Genomic DNA, 16,972 nt, shown 5'->3' with positions numbered 1-16,972 from the left:
CAAACACGGCTCAGAGAGCCACATGCTGCCTCCCCCGGGGACCTGAGTGTTGCAGAGGAGCCCTTTGAAAGCGCTCTGCAGTGGGAGTGTGGAATTAAGCTAAGTGGGTTTGTGTGTTGGCAGGTCCACAGGGGCACAGCAGGGAGGGCAGAGGGACGAAGGGATTACGAAAGAAGAGTTTGCTGGCTTTGAAATCCTTCCCAGGAGTTAGGAGTGCCAGGAGGCACCATCAGCAGGGGTTGAAGGCAGGACCACACCAAGGCCAGCATGTCCCAGAGGAAGAGCTGAGGTCCACATCTGCAAGGCCAGTGCCATGAACACCTGGGAGTCCAGTAGCCTCCTGAGGGAGGACGGTGGGAGGCTGGGAGGAGAAGGAATTTCAGCCCACTGCTGCTGTGCATCACTCCTACATCACGCTGGGAAATTCTAGCCCTTACCTCCACAATTCCCTCAGCTCCCACCCTCTCCCCTTGTCCCCATCCTTCCTATGCCCGCAATGGCTGCCAGTTGTTTGTCACAGTTTGGTAAGCTGACCTTTCAGAGACATGACCAAAAATGGCCTTCACCAAAGCTGACCACAGGGGTGGGCTCTCCAGGGGGCAGAGCTGACTGAACATCTCTCTGTTCTGGGGCACCAAGGGCTCTGCACTGGGAGGGACCTGAGGTGACCCACCCCAGACCAGCTGACACCACCCATGGTACCCCCACAGGCCCCTGATCTCGAGATCCCCAAAAGGGTGGCTTCGAGCTCTGCCCTGGTCAAGGGGCAGGGCATGAGGGCCTCCCATGGGAGAAGTAGAGCCAAATGTAGTAGGAAGTGGAGGGGATGGCCATGCCAGGGCCGTGGGAGAGGGAAGATCAATGTCTTTGTGATGTTACAGCTGCACACCAAACCAGGGCTCTGCACAGTCAGGCTTCAAAGAGGTCACTCGTTCTCGGAGCTGATTGAAAAATGAAATTACAGCATAACTCATTTCCCATCCAGCACCTACATAAGGGGATGCACACCTGGGGGAAACAAGTGCCGCTCAGGTTATTTATTTTTAAAGGATCCTCTCTCCCAGAGACAGGCAGGAGTTCATTACCTGCCTGCCTGGACACACACATGCCCCTGGGGTTGAGGACACAGGGAAACACATCCATGTCCCAGCCCTGCCACAGCCTGGCCTGCTGCCAGGTGAAGGAGAAGACAACAGGACAAGGGGAAGCTATGGCTGTATTTCATATAGGATGAGGGGATCTCAACACACCACCATGGGCTGGGATTTCTCGTGGTTCCTGGAGTGCCACTAGATGGGGTCAAGCATCCAAACCCCCAACCTCAGCCGAGAGGTGAGGTTTGCTCTGCCAAACTTAAGCTGGATCTGGAGTTTTATTTTCCTTCATAGTGTTATTATTAACCCTTTGGCTGCGTTTTTTAAGAAAAATTTCTATTGATTCTGTTTTGAATTAAAAATCCACCATCAAGGAAACATTCCCCAACTCATGCCCAATCTTTTTTTCCATGAAGAAACTACTGGGAACATTTTCTCTTGACCTTTGAGATTTAAATGGCAGCAAAGCTGAACCAGTCAGTGGCCTTATTCTCAGCTGGGTGGCTTCCTGGCTCTCCTTTTCAAATGTCACAGGGTAGTGGCTTTGCTTACAGAGTTGCAAGGAGTTCCTCTGAGAAAAATGCTTAATTCAAGAGGATTTCTGTTTCCAGTGACTTAATCAACATCATATTTGTATCAAGCATGGAAAATCAGAGGGGTACAGAGCCTGAACTAACTGGAAAAAAAGAAAAGGACCGCCGCCTTTGTCAAGGATTCCATGAAATCACTCAGTGTGGTATTTTCCGCTTCTTCAGAAAGCAAGTGAAGAATTCTAGAGTCATTTTTCTGGTTTACTGAGTCATTCCGGATGTTTAACAGAGAAATTACCTTCTTTTTCTTTCTCAAAGGAATTTATTGAGTTCAGGCTTTCTGGGTGTCTACTGAACTGAGCCATCCATGTCCACTGTTCCTCTTGGAACACAAGGAACAGGACAAGGCTCAGGCAGCATTTTGGTGCCGTGGCCGTCACATCAAAACATCAGCGCGCAGGAATCGTCCCTGTCATGTGAGCTTTTCTTTTGAGTTAGAGCAGCAGCATCTGTGGTATAAAAGCCCAGGCTACAGCAAACCCAACAGATTTTTCCAAAGCTCACCATGCTATTTTTAACACGCCAAACTGGATTCAGATTGAAAACAAATCACAGAAGAAAAATAATAATGTGACGGTCCCCTCAAAGTGATGAAATATTTTTGCATCCTGATGACTCTCTCAGCACATGGACCCCATCCCTGGTCTTTTTGGACTGATGATTTGGGGGAACACCCTTTCATCTGCCAGCCATCCAAGGGGTGCACAGGGGGATGTTCATGGGTAGTCAGGACATGGACACACTTCTGGGTTCTGCTCTGTCCTGCTGGTTTTCACAAGTTTGTCTCATGCAGTGACAAGTTGGTCCCAAATCCTACTTTAGCACAGTGAGACATAAGTATGTTTCTGTGTGATCAAGGCCACTTGCTTGCTGCTGGAAGGTCTCTGTGGGTGTGGAGGGTGCCATGTAGCACAGACTGAGTCTGGCCACTGGTCTTGGCTAACCTTGGCTTTCTTATTTTAGCAGGCCCTGGTGAATTCAAGGGGCCTGCTGGATGTTCTTGTTGTAAAAGAGCAGGAAATGAACAGCAGGTTCCTAAAACTCCGACACATTACAGCACACAAACATTTTAAGGAGTAAAAATGGCTTAAAATTTTTTTAAAAACTGAAGGATAATGTCATACTTGGGGCCTGTCTCTCCCCTACTCCCCCTTCTCTTTCCTCCCCAGCGAGGGCTTCTCAAAGCATTTGGGGGAACAAAACATAATCCCAGCACAGCTCCATAATTCCAGGGTAGCTCCATAATTCTTCCATACCCATCACCCAGAAAGGCTTGTTTGCTGCTGTTTACCTCTCTGAAGTCACACTCAGTCTAACATAATTATTACAGTTTATGTTCACACTGGTCAAGACAAAGGGTAAGTTTAAGACTTTACTTGTAGGTGACTCTACCCATGAGTTTGGACAAACCAACCATAGCAACTTATGCTCCTCATATATAACTCTTCTGGCTCAGTACAAACAAGACAAAACCATTCTGTTTCTCTCACCTTTCTCATGAACTTAATTCTATAGCTGAAAGTTGGCCTTTCACTGGTCTCTCTCCATACCTGCTTTTCCTTACTCTGTAAACTAACATTACCCTTCTAACAGTCCTACATTATCAAGCACATTGCAATGTCAGACTTTAATTATGAGAGTAGTTTTGAAACAAACAGCCTAGCCTCACTCACATTTAGTGAGAACATTTGGTGCTGAAGCTCTTTATTATCCAGTTTACAAAACATTTCAAGGCTAATGCATTCATGTGCTGCAGGGTTAATTGCACTTAGTATTCCATTAGCAGCAAATCTGTGCCCTTTTTATGTTGAGAAAAAAAAACAGAGTATAGACATTTGTGTTATTTGTCAAAGTCTGAAATACTTTTATTAAATACTTTCGTTTCTGCTGCAGAAAATAAGAAACTTTCAGCTCGGCCCCTCACAATCAGCGCTGCTGGTTCCTGGTTATATTCTGCCATTAGTTATTAGTACTGAATATTAGCAATATGTCCCTTAGTATAGTCAGTAGGTTGCACAAGTCTCTGTTAAATGTAACCCTCATGAGCCATGAGCCCCAATGACCCTAAAAAGTAATGAGATCCTTCATTGCCCATAGTGAAAAAACCAACCTCTGCCACGCTGTCCCTTTCCATGGCGTCCAAAATTGTCCTGGGGTCACACATATATGAGTGTATTGTAGACAATTTTCCTTTCCTAGAAAGAGAAAAGCCTCTTTTCCCACATCTCTCTGTTCAGGGATGTTACAGGGAAGGGAATTGTGACTTACCACATGCCACATGCCTCGGGATCCTGGTACGTCAGCTCTGTCTGGCAGCTCCTGTTTCTTATTTTAGGGTAATGCATATAATTAGGAAACTAGTGGGATTCACCCCCGTTATCCATGAGCCACAGCCATCTCAAAGTTAGTGCTGACTGCTCCAAAAAAGTCACGCAGGGTGCCCTGCAGTCACAGGGGAGGTGGGTGGTGTCACCAGGGGATGATACATCTTATCTTAAAAGTGGGATTTGGAGACGTGAGCTAATTTACCGTTTGGAAGTCATCCTCTTTCTCTGCTGGCAAGAGAGGGAGTCTAGCAGAGAGACACACAGCAGAGAGACATAGCAGAGATGCTGCACTTGTAGACGGGTAAAGTTACGTCACACGAATCCCCCCCGAACATTCCACTCGGGTGTTGTGCTGAAATGAACTTTGTCGAGCCATGTCCCTGCCCAAAGGTGAGTGTGAATCAGCAGGATCACAGAGCTCCATCTGTGGAAAGCAGAACATCTACCACGTTTCTCCTCCTCTGGCAGAAGTGGCGTCTGAGGCGCCCGCAGAACTTCTCATTTTTGCTCACACTCCCAGCTGAGGGCTCTCATGTTTTCTCCCCCACACATGTACATGCATGCACACATGCACCGATTTCTCTGTTCTTCTCTTGCAGAAGCTACCACTGCATCAAACAGATGGTGATTCTGGCAGACTATTTTTAATACCGCCCAACATTCGAAGCTCGGATAAATGAGTGGTTTTCTGAGTGTCAGCTCTTAATTAGTGCAAGAAATAGAAGAGAGACTGATAATTTGGGTATAGTTGGGCTCATGTTATGTTTGCATCTGAATTCAAAGAATGAGAAACCTGGAAGATGTTTAGATATGAGATTTTAGGTTAGGGTTCTGTTGGATATCGGGGACTATAACTGATAAGTCATTTATCGATATTTTTTGAGGAAGACCTATTTTCTTACATATCTACAACTATGAATTCCTTCCAGTGATTCTTACAGAGTGGTATCTAAAACTTCTGTATCCTGCTTTGGTTTGATGTGGGCCACTGGAGAGACAGGGAAAAATCACAATGAAAAATTTCACATTGGCCTTTTGCCTTCGCAGTTCATAAATCCTGCATGAAAGCTGCTCTTACAGAACCACCAGCAATTTTCACAGCCCATGCAAGATACATAACTGAGTTTTACCAGAATCTTTTCTGACACGCTATCCCCCAATCTCGTTAGTGAAAGATTATAATTTAGATTGTTTCAACTCTGCAGTTTCAGCCCTGACTCTGAACATTGCTCATTGAGCTGAATGAAAGACATCACCAAGTGCTCAAATCTTGAACACAGCAGGCTGAGACCAGAAAAAATAAGTAGAACTGGAAACTGAGGGCACTCTGGCTTCAAAAATATTTCTGCATTATTTATTTAGGAATTTTACTAGGGTAAAAAAAATCAAACAGGAGTTAAATTTTTGGAACAAAACACAATTACTGACAAGAGATCAGAACATGATAACATTGTGGACAGGGTTTGCTGTTTACAGAGAGGATTAGCTGTTCTGAGGATCAAATATAGAACAGAAATTGGATTTGTAAGCTGTGTTTTTACCCATCCTATCTGAAAGCAAAATACAGCATGATTAGTTGTAAACTGCAGGGTATGTGCACAATGGTCCCTTAGTAATATCTCCATCACAGTCCTTAATCTGAACTCCCTCTTTGAGTGGGATAGCCAGCCAGAGTACTAAGGCTCTTAATCCCTACTTTGACCAAGAGGGGTTTTCAAATCCTCCTAGAGCAGAGGTGGATACTATGGATTAAGAGACAATGGCTCCTTATTTCAGAAGAAAAATGTTTCAAAAAATGCAGAACTGTCTCCAGGAAGGAAACCAGTCCCACAGAAGTGAGCTCCAGGCCAGGGACCAGGCATCCCCATCGAGCCACGCTGTCCTACTTTGCAGTCACTGCATGCTTCATCAAAATATTATTTCCACTCCAAAAAGCCTCAGTTATTATTCATTCTGCTTTTCCCCCATTTGCGTCACGTTACGTTCCAAGGCAGACAGGCAGCATTCCCCACTTAAATCAAAGGGCTGATCCTTGGTCTTGATGGAGACTTACTGAAAAAAAACAAGCTAAACATTCAGAGAGGACTAGTTTTCCTGTCATTTTTTTTCTACACGTGGTAGAATCATAGCATGGTTTGGGTTGGAAGGGACCTTTAAAAGTCATCTAGTTCAACCCCCTGCAATGAGCAGGGACTTCTCCAGCTGCATCAGGTTCCTCAGAGTCCCACCAGACCTGGCCTTGAATGTTTTCAGGGATGGGGCATCCACCATCTCAGGAGTTTTGCTAACAGTAACAAGGACTGAACTATGTTATCGTGGCAACTCTCAAACAGGGGAAACAAATTGTTTGCAGATGCTGCATCACTTTTGAGGAATATGTTCTTTTCCTCCTGGCACGAATCCAAGGGAAATGCAATTAACAGGGTTTATATGTGGCTGATTTTCTTCGTGGCATTTAGTCATCAATCTGCAGGCTGAAGCAGAGGCCTCTGTTTCCCTTTCCCAGGCGGTGTATCACTGCTGTGACTCTGCTTAGACGTGATTTTGGCTCTGCCTTTGCTTTCAGAAATGACAATGGCAACTGAGTGTCTTGTGTTGACTGGTCTTGCAGCAGACTCTCGTACCACCAGGCAATGTGGTCTGTGTTCACTCTTTTTCCTAGGAGATGAGTCAGGAGGTCCATCCCTGGCTTTTTTTGGGCTGTGCTGACCTGCACTTTTTTGATGTGTATTATGAGGAAACCTGGAATTTCCTTATAGGAAACCCTATACCTGCATGATCTTAGCTCACTGCCACAGCTGTAGAAACTGCTGTAGTCTCCTGTCTTTGGCCTCTGTTATGCTCCATAGCAAGGTCTCAGTCCTGTCCTAAGCAGGGATACCTTCCAGCACCAGGCACTACTGCAGGGAATGAGATGCTGTGAGACACATTTCAGCAGTGACTTCTCACCCAGCATAGGAGCAGGGTTCTAAGCAAGACCATGACTATGGGTCAGAGACAGCTGACACAGATCTGAAGGCAGATGAAGTTCCTCAGTGCTGACTGTGGGTCTGGATCAGACCCACAGAGAGAAACATGTCATCACAGAGACCCAGCCTGAACAGGAATGGCTTTAGGACACCTGCCAGACCAAGGACATCTTCACAGGACTGGGTGAGATGCTCTCCTCAGCAGCTTGTGCCAACAGGGCTGCCTGTCCTCAAAGCTGCAGGTCAGCCATCTGCAGGTCACGGGACAAACCACGTGTCCCAGACGGCTGAAATGTGGCCAAGTGTCCCTGTGTTGCCTTGGTGCTGCTGATGTGCCTGCAATGATAATGGACTCCAGGCAAATAGGATTCCTATACTGTGCTGGAGCCATCAATAGTACACGGTACTGCCCTCCCATCTCTCTAAAATACGTCCCAATTGTACTCCATCAGCACAACTGGCATTGACTTTGTTGGGAACGCGAGCCTGCGGACAATAACAGGGACAATTGCATATTGCTGGGAAACATCTGAGGCTGGCTGCTGTGTTTTAGAACAGAAGGGAGATGACCAGAAAAGCTCAGCAGGCTGCAATGGAAGAAAATTTTAAATAGCATGAGCTTTTTGATTAAAAAACCAGCCAGCTGAGGACAACCATCCCGAGATGGGTATCAAAGTGCAGTGGGTGATTCACAAATCCATTTGTAGCAAACTTCAGTAAAAGTGTCAAGTATGGAAAGCTAAAAATCATGTACGGAGATAGCTCATGATCTAATATCTCAGTCTTTGTTTTGCTTCCCACTCTTTCACTACTACATGGAGTAAAAGGAAACATCAAAATTCATCCTCGGTGCACTGAAAGCTCCTACTGCTTTCTATGCATCAGGTCAGGCCAGCTTTCTTACCTTTAATGTTTCATCTTCTCTTGTCTGTCCTGGTCAATAATAATTGATTTTCAGGATAAGGAACCTCAATACCTGAAATAGCACTCCTGCCACATCACAAGCCTTTACCTTCTGTTCAGCTGCAATTACCATCATCTGCTTAGTTACTGCATGTACCAGTTGTTGTTCTCTCCAATATTCTGTCAGCCAGTTTTAGCAGCTATCAGGCTGGCAGGATGCTGTGTTCTGCTAGAGCTGGATTTCAGCCCTATCTGAGCTTGATTGGCAATGTTTTATTGCTTTGATTGCTGCTGTAGTTTAATAACCAAGGGTCAATCACTGGGTAACACAGACTTTTAAAACACACCCATTTCCCCAGCAGCAGTTACTGCCTATCTCAGCAATCAAGTGCCTTCATGTTTCATAGAGATTCTGCCTGGAGTAATCTCATCTGGGTCAGAAAACAGGGAAGGTGGGTCACAGAAGCCCCTGGAAGTGACCTCTATCATCCTCTTCTCTACCACAAAACCCCTGGTGCTTTACTCAAGAGTAGGAGGGCTCCTCACACCAGTGAAAACTGAGGGCTGAAGCTTTGCTGAAGTGTCAGTGCATTTCCAGGACTAACCAGCCTGGCCAAATCCTGCCATGTTGTCCCAGCTCTCCCAGTACTTCAGGCTTGTGATGTCCCAAGCTCTGAGCAGGCATTAGCAGCCCCTCACTGGCAGAGCATCCTGTGGACTCCCCCATGGCTTTCCCACTGCCAGTGGCAGAGGTCTGATCCTCACCGTGTGACCCCTCCAGGTGAGGGATTTCCCCTGGTGTCCGAAAGGCACCTCAGACAAGGCACATTCCTACAATTTAGGAATTAAAGCACTCGAAGGCCAAGGCTGCTGGAGTGAGGCTGCAGGCTTAATTACCTCCTGGCACCTACACCTTTCGGGAGAGTCTTTAATTAGATGGTGACATGTTATTTTTCCAGCATGATCCTGAATTTACAGAGCCTGCCCAATCCAGGAAGAGCGGCCACAGCCCCCCACTGCAGGCAGTCCCCCTTCCTGCAGACCCTGCCTCCTCCTCCCAGCAGTCATCTCAGGTGACACATCCCTCCTTTTCTGGGTCACCAGCCTAGAGGCTGATCTGTGGGCATGCACATCCCTCCTATCTGTGTTGGCTGGCAATAGAAACCATGAGAATATGGGATACTACGGGTGGTTCTGGAGAGTGGAAAATCACATTTCCAGCAAGGCACCTGCAAGGAGAGGAGATTTTTGACCTTGATCTCCCTGTGCCTCAGATCTCATCTGCAAAATACCACTTTTTTTGCTCTGAGTTTTGCCATTAGGCCTCCACAGGTCCCTTTGAGCTGCTGCATCCTGAACCCTGAACAGTTCCAGATCCCTGAACTGTGTCACTCTTTCTTCTTGTGGGATGTGAGAGGGAAGCTGCCCCTCCCCACACCACTGCTGCCCCACTGCAAGCCCCTGCAGCAATCCCATTAACTCCAGCAGCCCCCAGACAAACCATCCCCACTGCTCTCTGCTGTTCCTGGCTCTAGGAAGGTGGGCTGGACCCAGCTGCAATGAGGCACTTCATTTCCACAGCAAGTTCAAAGCCTCCATCATAGTCACTCACACAGTGAGTTTTCTCTGAGAGAAGAGACCCAACACTGGCAGAAGCATTCGAACTCAATCCTATTTTCTTATGTCTGCAGTTTCTTTTTATTCCACCCACACTTGCTTTTTCCACTGCTGGTACTTTCTGATGGCTACTTTTCCCCCAATATTTCCACCAGGAACAAGACTTTTGGTTTAGAGCACTGAAAGATTTGATAGTGCAATGTGTACCCACAGGGGGCACATGAGTTTGGAGTGAAAGCAACCTCAGGGACCTCAGTCAGTGGAGCTCAGACATCCTATAACCATGTATTTATTGGAACAGGAGACTCCTCATGCAGGGAGTGCTGCTGTTGAGTTTTTGAGAGTTTTCTTTCAGAGGTACTATGCTGTCTCTGAATCCAAAGAGAAATCAAATTAGGACTCCTGGGTTCCATTTCTGGCCTGCCACTTAGCCATGATAAGGTACTGGGCAAGTCATTTAACATAAATAAACTTCAGGTTACAGAGCTGAAATATTGCACATGGGTGTAGTGAGGCCAATGAAAAGTACTACAATGGTATTATTAAGGTGCTTTCTGCACCCCAGGTACAGAAGAATTTCTCAAACAGGGAGGGCCATCACCCAGATGTCCTGATGGACACAGGAATCTTGGGAAAAATGGTAGCATTGGAATGGGTCACTGAAGGCCGTGTCTCAGTGGAATCAGGGGGATGTTGTACTCCTTAGATGCACTGCTCAAACAGTCTTTTCTGCATAGGGGCTGCCTGGTGTGTGTGGAAGGGTGAGGCTATGAAAAGGTGTTTGGGGAGGTGGGAAGGTAAGAGTGGCAAATTTTGTAATTCCAGGTCTGAGCTCTGACCTAGCAGCAGGAGCAACAAAACCCAACAGTCAGCAGGAAACTTGGCACGGGCTGGGGGGAAAAACCCACTGCTCAGTTTACAGCTAGCATATGCTGGTATAGTCCAAAGCAGTGCCCTTTTTTAACATCCAAGGCCCTCCCCGAATCTGGACTCTTTTATTCCTAAATCTGGGCTCTTACATCCTAAAATTTACAGTTATTATCACCCTGCAGCAGTACTGCACTATCAGAAACCTTTTGCTCTCAGTTCACTACTCATTATTCATTCAATAGTTCATTATTGCTCTACTTCTGAACAGCAATTAGGTCGCCAGGGCTTTGCTTGCTTTATCAAAATAGACACAGGTATTAAGCAGGAATAGAGAAATATTCCAGCTCACAGGCCAAATCAGATAATTGAAATTACAGAATGTGCCTTAAAATTAGCCAAGTTCACGCCTGAATAGAGTTCATATCTCACTGGGAACTAATCGTCCTTTCTCTTCATCTTCCTTTTTCCCCCTGCTGCTGTCCCGTTTGGAAGGTGATCTTTAGTAAATACTGCAACTCCAAAGATATCATGGACCTCTTCTGCATTGCAACAGGGTTACCAAGGTGGGTCTGACTTTTCATTTGTGACATTCATTTCACTTCTGTTTCTTTACTTCTGGGAACGATTTAAAGATAGGCCCCAAATGATTTATTTAGCTGCTATTCAGGCTTCTCTCTCTTTCCAATCTACTGCAAGAAGAAACTGGGACAATCCAGAGCTGGAAGAGTGTGGAAGCTCTGACAGGGCATTGAGCCACTTCAGTGCTGGCTGTGCCTGAGGAACAGAGTGGAACAGAGTAGAACAGAGGAGATCTAAATCTAAAATAATAAAACCAAGTGCAGAAGCCCAGCCCTGAGTACACACAGGCTGTGTACACCTCTGCCAGTTATACCTCAGCACTACATTTTTGCCCATATTGAGTGAAATGCAGCCATATGTTTAGAGCCCATTTTTTAGGGCAAAATTTGGGGCCAACGAGAATCATTGCCACTAGGTGACAAGCTTTCTATTTAGATGTAGTACTATCTAATCACAGGTATGGGGTAGTCAAAGGCAAAGTACCCCAGCAGAACCATTTTACTGAACATAAATATCCCCATATCCATTGCCCAGGGCAAGTATTTCCTAATTTATGTTGTCCATGTATCCCTCCCTCCTGTAGGGTTTGTTTCTCTTACCTCCAGCCTAGAGAGCAGCATCCAGCTGAGACCTCTGCGTTGAGAGGGATCCAGGATCATGTGTGGTTGTGTGTCAGTGGTGGAGGGTGGCACAGTGTAATATCCATTCCTTTCTGCACCACCTGTCCAGGGCAGTGGAACAGGAGTAGGGAAGCCCCCTAGTCACCTCGAGAATCATGGGTTTATTGCATGACTCCATCTCTGAGGATTTAAAGATAAAATTGTCTGTATTGACTCAGAATTTGCATAAGTTGCTGAACAGAATTAATGCCCTTTGCTGATTATTCTGACTGTTTCCTCCCATTTGACATTAAAGAGGTTAATAACTCTCATTTGCCTATCATGTCAAATATTTCCACTCCATCACCCAGGAATCTTTGTTTAGCAGTTTTAGTTATTCATGATCAGGGTGTTCACTGGATTTTTGTCATTTTATTTTCACTAGAAGGTTTCCAAAGGACTGTGCATTTTCAATCAGGCTCCTGAAGCCAAAGTAAACCTGCAAGGTTTACATCTGAGTCTATGAGATCACACTTAGCACAGTACTGAAAAAAAACAACAAACAAGACCCCATATTCAACAACACATTTGTTTTGTTTGTTTTGGTAAAAGAGTAACTAAATAATTTGAAGACATTCATAGCACCAATAGTCATTTGTACAATATGAGTCAATACAGAGCTGCTGAGTCAATGTATCAGAAAACTCAGCTTTTTCACAGAAATGATTAGTCAATGAGTCAACTGAATAAATGAGTTAGCAGGGAGAGAAGTCTGCTCTGAGATCAAAGATGATCATGCTTTACATTTTACCAGAAACACTTCTGGTAATTGAAGTGGTTGAAGCATCAAGCCTGCCCTGTCCTGTGCTTTGACCCTTTCTGCACTGAGGTAACACAGGTCCCAGACAATTCCAGGCCAGGGAGAGGATTCCATCAGGCATTTCTAGGTCAAATAATCCTCTTTGGAACACGCTTTTCAGGAACACAACCATCTCCCTTTTGACGGCGGACAACTGCATGGTGTCCATCGATCCGACCATGCCTGCAAACACAGAGAGGTAAATCCTGCTGCCACCTGCTCTACAAAACCAGGGCCAAGCCCAAGGGAAGGGGGGTGGTCGCCTGCCTTTTGTGTGCAGTGGGAAGTGAGCAACTCCCTGGAGGAAGGGGGATGACAGAAAGAAATGTGTGCTGGCCTATAACCCCAACTCCTGCTGGTTTTGAAGGGTTTTACTTGTTTTTAAAGCAGGAGTATTTGAGGATAAAATACCGCTTTCAAGTAATTAATGTCGAACATCTGTTGCCATCCCTCCCTGTTTGCTGTCAAGGCTCTGAGCTCCTTTGTTCCCCCACTCCTTATTGCTCTGCTAGGACGCAACCAGGAGGCTCCTTGAAAAGTGAAGTCCAAGTCTTTGATGAGTTTAGGTCTCTCCCATGCTGGTTTTGGCCCTTCCCGTCTCCAGATCCCTTTCTCTTTTTTCTCTTTGGTTTCCTGTTGCTTGTCCAGCCTGGCACTCTGAGTTTCACACTGTCTGCTGGCAGTTACTCCTTCATTACTTATTTCATTATTGTTTATCACTGCCATTACTCTCACTGACACCCTGTGGTGGAGCCCCAGCAACTGGGAGGGAGCTGCATCGCAGGACAATGTGTGAAGACAGAGCAAAAAGATGATCCCCACCACTGGAGCTCCCTTCTGACCTACCAAATTTTCTCACCATCTCAGTCCACAAGATGTCAAGGCTTGCCAAAGAGGAGGCATTTTTGCCATGTTTGTTGCATGGCCATACAGCACAATAAGGTTCCCTCTGTCTCTAGTAAATCAGAGGGTCGTGTGTCCAGAAAAATGCCCAAAATACAAATTGTATTTTGAGTGTTGCTAACATCAACCCTCTCTGACTCTTCCAGGTCTCCATACAAAGTGATACCTGTTGGCACTGAGCAGCTCTCAGGTAAAACAACCCTTTTGTACTTAATTTACCACCGCTGAATTCGTGAACATTTGTATGTGGAAATTATGTGGCTGTGATGGAAGAAAGAAAGGTGATGTTGTCATGGTTGTGGCTACAGCAGAATAAAGGTTGTTTGATCACAGTGTTCTGGAGGGAAGCTTTAAAAATGTCCCTAGATTTCAAAGAATTTGAGGGTGAGGTGAATGGCTGAGGTCCAGGGGACTTTCCCCATGCCTCGTCCTGGTCTGACTCAGCGCTCCTGATGCCCTTGGAAAAGTCTTGCACAGAGCAGTGGGGGTTTTTTAGGCAACACAGGCAATATGTGAAAGCCTGTCCTGCAGTGTTTTGTGAAACTTATTCATCTCTCAGCAAAGCTCTGCTGGAAAGCTGAGCACAACATTTGAGCCCCATGTTATTTCCAAATGGGTGAGGAGAGAACATAATTTCTGCTGTGGGCATGGTAGCTCTAACTGTGATAAATATTTAAACACACCTGACAAGATTAAAGAAGGCCTGGGTGAAAGAACACATCTGGAACACATTCCTCAGCCACAGCACTGTTGTACTCCACAGGCAGGACTGAAATGGTGCTTTTACCATTCCTCTTTGCCTGCCAGTGTCATGCTCAGCCCTGTAGCTCTCAGACACTGGAGCAGAACATTTGCTTGGGGCAATTCCTGTCGAGCATCTGGCTCGTGGTTTTGCTCATCTGTGCAGATGCAGTATCTTCTGTCACTCACATCAATGCAGCCTGAGCAGGAGCCTGAGCCTGTGCACTGTGGAGCTACAGGGAATAGCTGCTGAGGCAGAGACTGCAGGAGGATAGGAGATGTCAGCTGGGGACACTGTTTGGAGCACTAAAATGGGAAGATAGGAGAGACAAAGGGCAAGAGGTTAAGATTATCTTGGAAACACAGAGTGCACTGAAAGACCAAGAGTGAGACAGAAAGCCTGGGACTGGAAAAAGCAGGTTGCAGGAACGGGTGAGTCTGTTGGGACAGGAGTGATGCAGTTTTGCTGGTCCCACCTCATCATCCTCCTTACTCTCACTGCAAGTCCCACCTCTTGTTCTTGCTTAGGCTCCTGTATTATGTAAGAAAACGCCTCACAGCACTGTCTTCTTTTAGATGGGGAGGCACAGGGAACCAAAGCCACTCCATGAGGCATCCACTGTGGCAGAAACATCTGTAGGGAAAAGGGCAGAGCAAGGCAGTGTAGGAGGATGTGGGGGAGACAGGGAGGCAACAGCAGGGAGCCTGTGCATGCAGAGGACAAAGGCAAATAGAGAGCAAAAAGAAAAAAGGGGCTATGAAACAGGGAAGAGCTTAACCACAGTAAGATTTGTAACAAGCCATGAGCAGGTCCCCCGTCAGTGATTGCTGCTCCTGCCAGAAGGAGGTAGTCAAAGCCAAGGGACACACGTGGCTGCCAAGGGAAAAGAAGGTGTCTCCTGAGCTATTTCCTTGTGACAAACTGCTGGAACAGCATCACTCTTCTGGTCCAGGAGTGCAGTGTCTGCATTATCAGATCAGAAAAGGTGGGGTGGAGCATGTGCACACCCTGTGTGCCAGCTGGTGTGGGTAACCCGTAGCCATTTCCCCCAAGACAAAGACCAGCAAATGGGGCCAGCATGGCTCTACCAGGGAATGCCACTGTGTCATACCAGCTGGGAAGCTGATTGAAGGGCTTTCTAGAAAATCTACCTTTTTTTTTTTATTCCCCAAACACGAAGCTAACCGTATATTTTTATAAGACTGTGTATAACTTTTCTCACTCTCCCAAGGCCCCCATTCTTCATCCCCAGCTGACAGCACATGGCTCTGCTTTGTGCAGAACATAGCTCACTGTGTCAGCGAGATCTCTCTTCCCTCCCTGCATTTTATAAAACAAGGATTTCCAAAGATCTAAGCTGAAAAGGGCAAGAAAAATTCTGGCCACAGGTTGCCAAAGCATAAGACAGAGTCTGCTGTGGAAAGGGGGCGAAAGTTGAACTGAGTGTGATGGAACTAATGTTCCTTGGTATCTGTTTCTCTTTCACATGGGTTGTCATTAATCTTAAGCATTCCTGACATTTTGCTGAGAGTAGGAAGAATAAAAAAACCCAGCTCTGTTCTAGTCTTTACTTCTTAAACAACTCTGGCTGTGTGATTCTGCTTCCCAAAGCAACTCATCCAAATACATGCCAAAAAGGGGGTCACCCCAATTTTCACAGCGGTGGGAGGCAATGCACCTCTTTTCATCAGTCTCCCAGGCAGCTGGAGAAGAATGACACACACTTCAACAGAACAAAGACTGTAAAAGGTGGGACTGGAAAATATGATCCTTCAGGAGGAAAATATAAGCAGTGGTTTTTATCCAGCAGAGGAGATATCCACCAGAGTCCTGCTAAGAAACTGTTCTTCATTTCCTGGCCACAGTCATGGGAGACTGTTGGAAATAAAAAAATTATTATTCCAGTGAGGGTTGGATGCAGTGGTTGTATCAGGGGTCAGCTGTCTGCAAGGCAAAGGCAAAGGTTGAGCTGCTGAGCCTGTGGGACTGTTGCATCCCATGTTGTCCCTCCTCTTGTGGCCCTGGACCAGAAGGCACATGGCTGTCCAAGCAGAGCATCAACCCCCCAGTCCCAAACCCTTCCTTCTCTCTGAGGTGTTAAAACTCCCAAGCCCATTGAGCTGGCATCCTCTTCCTCCTGACAGCAGAAGGGCTCTGGTCTGTGTCCTCGTGGTGGAACTGGCTCAAAACTCACAAACAAATGGCTGTGTTGTCACTCCAATTAGCAGGATTCAGGCACTCTGCAATACTGATGGAGATGACGATTAAACGAACAAATCCTACTAGCAGTACGCTCTTGAGGAATAAAACTGGACTCTGTCATGTTTCTGATAGTGCAGAGAAAGGAGCTATCGTGGAAGATCAAGTGAGTCTGATCTGTTGCAGGAAAACCTGCACAGGGACTTTCCTACTGCTCCAAAGTTAGGGCAGCAAAGCACTCGGGCGACTGAACAAGTCATTAAAGATCTCACCAGGGATGTGACCTGAAAGAGCACAAGATGTGCCGAGTTATCCCAAGTTCTCTCTGCACCTCTGTCTCCAGCTTATTCTGGTGGATCCTTCAAAACAAGCATCCCCCCATCCCTGGGGAAATGGGTGAGCAAACCCAAGAGAGCAGTGCCTGACTGGGGTGGAGGCCAGCATGTGGGAAGGGCTCCCCACCTGCCCCTCCATGCTCAGCAGCCCAGTGACAGGATCCTGGCCATGTATCAGAGCCACATCACCAGCCTGAGGCCATAGGCAGAGCCTTCACCTCCCACTCCACTTACTGCTCAGTTATTTGACTTTTCAGCTTATGTGCTCTCTAGGACCTGCACAGAGAGTCTCTCCCCAGGAATATTGGCTTGCAGTGGGAGAAACAGCACAACCAAGACGTGTGTAGCTGCCTGCTAGAGGGCCCTGGTCTGAACTGGTGCCAACC

At 46.4% G+C, this 16,972-nt stretch overlaps 1 protein-coding gene across 1 annotated transcript in view; it reads left to right on the top strand.

Moving 5' to 3' along the window:
- PDE9A (phosphodiesterase 9A) overlaps window positions 1-16,972 on the top strand; it is a 50,725-nt gene that overhangs the window by 2,860 nt on the left and 30,893 nt on the right. Inside the window, exons 2-4 of the mRNA XM_064647009.1 lie at window positions 10,863-10,933; window positions 12,529-12,606; window positions 13,457-13,500. Coding sequence (XP_064503079.1) covers window positions 10,863-10,933; window positions 12,529-12,606; window positions 13,457-13,500 — 193 coding nt within the window. The remainder of the gene's footprint in view (window positions 1-10,862; window positions 10,934-12,528; window positions 12,607-13,456; window positions 13,501-16,972) is intronic.

The sequence above is a fragment of the Pseudopipra pipra genome, chromosome 2 (assembly GCF_036250125.1).
Source record: "Pseudopipra pipra isolate bDixPip1 chromosome 2, bDixPip1.hap1, whole genome shotgun sequence".
In the NCBI taxonomy this organism is placed as follows: domain Eukaryota; kingdom Metazoa; phylum Chordata; class Aves; order Passeriformes; family Pipridae; genus Pseudopipra; species Pseudopipra pipra.
Note: the sequence above shows the minus strand (reverse complement) of the source record. Positions and strands in the feature narration are given on the sequence as shown.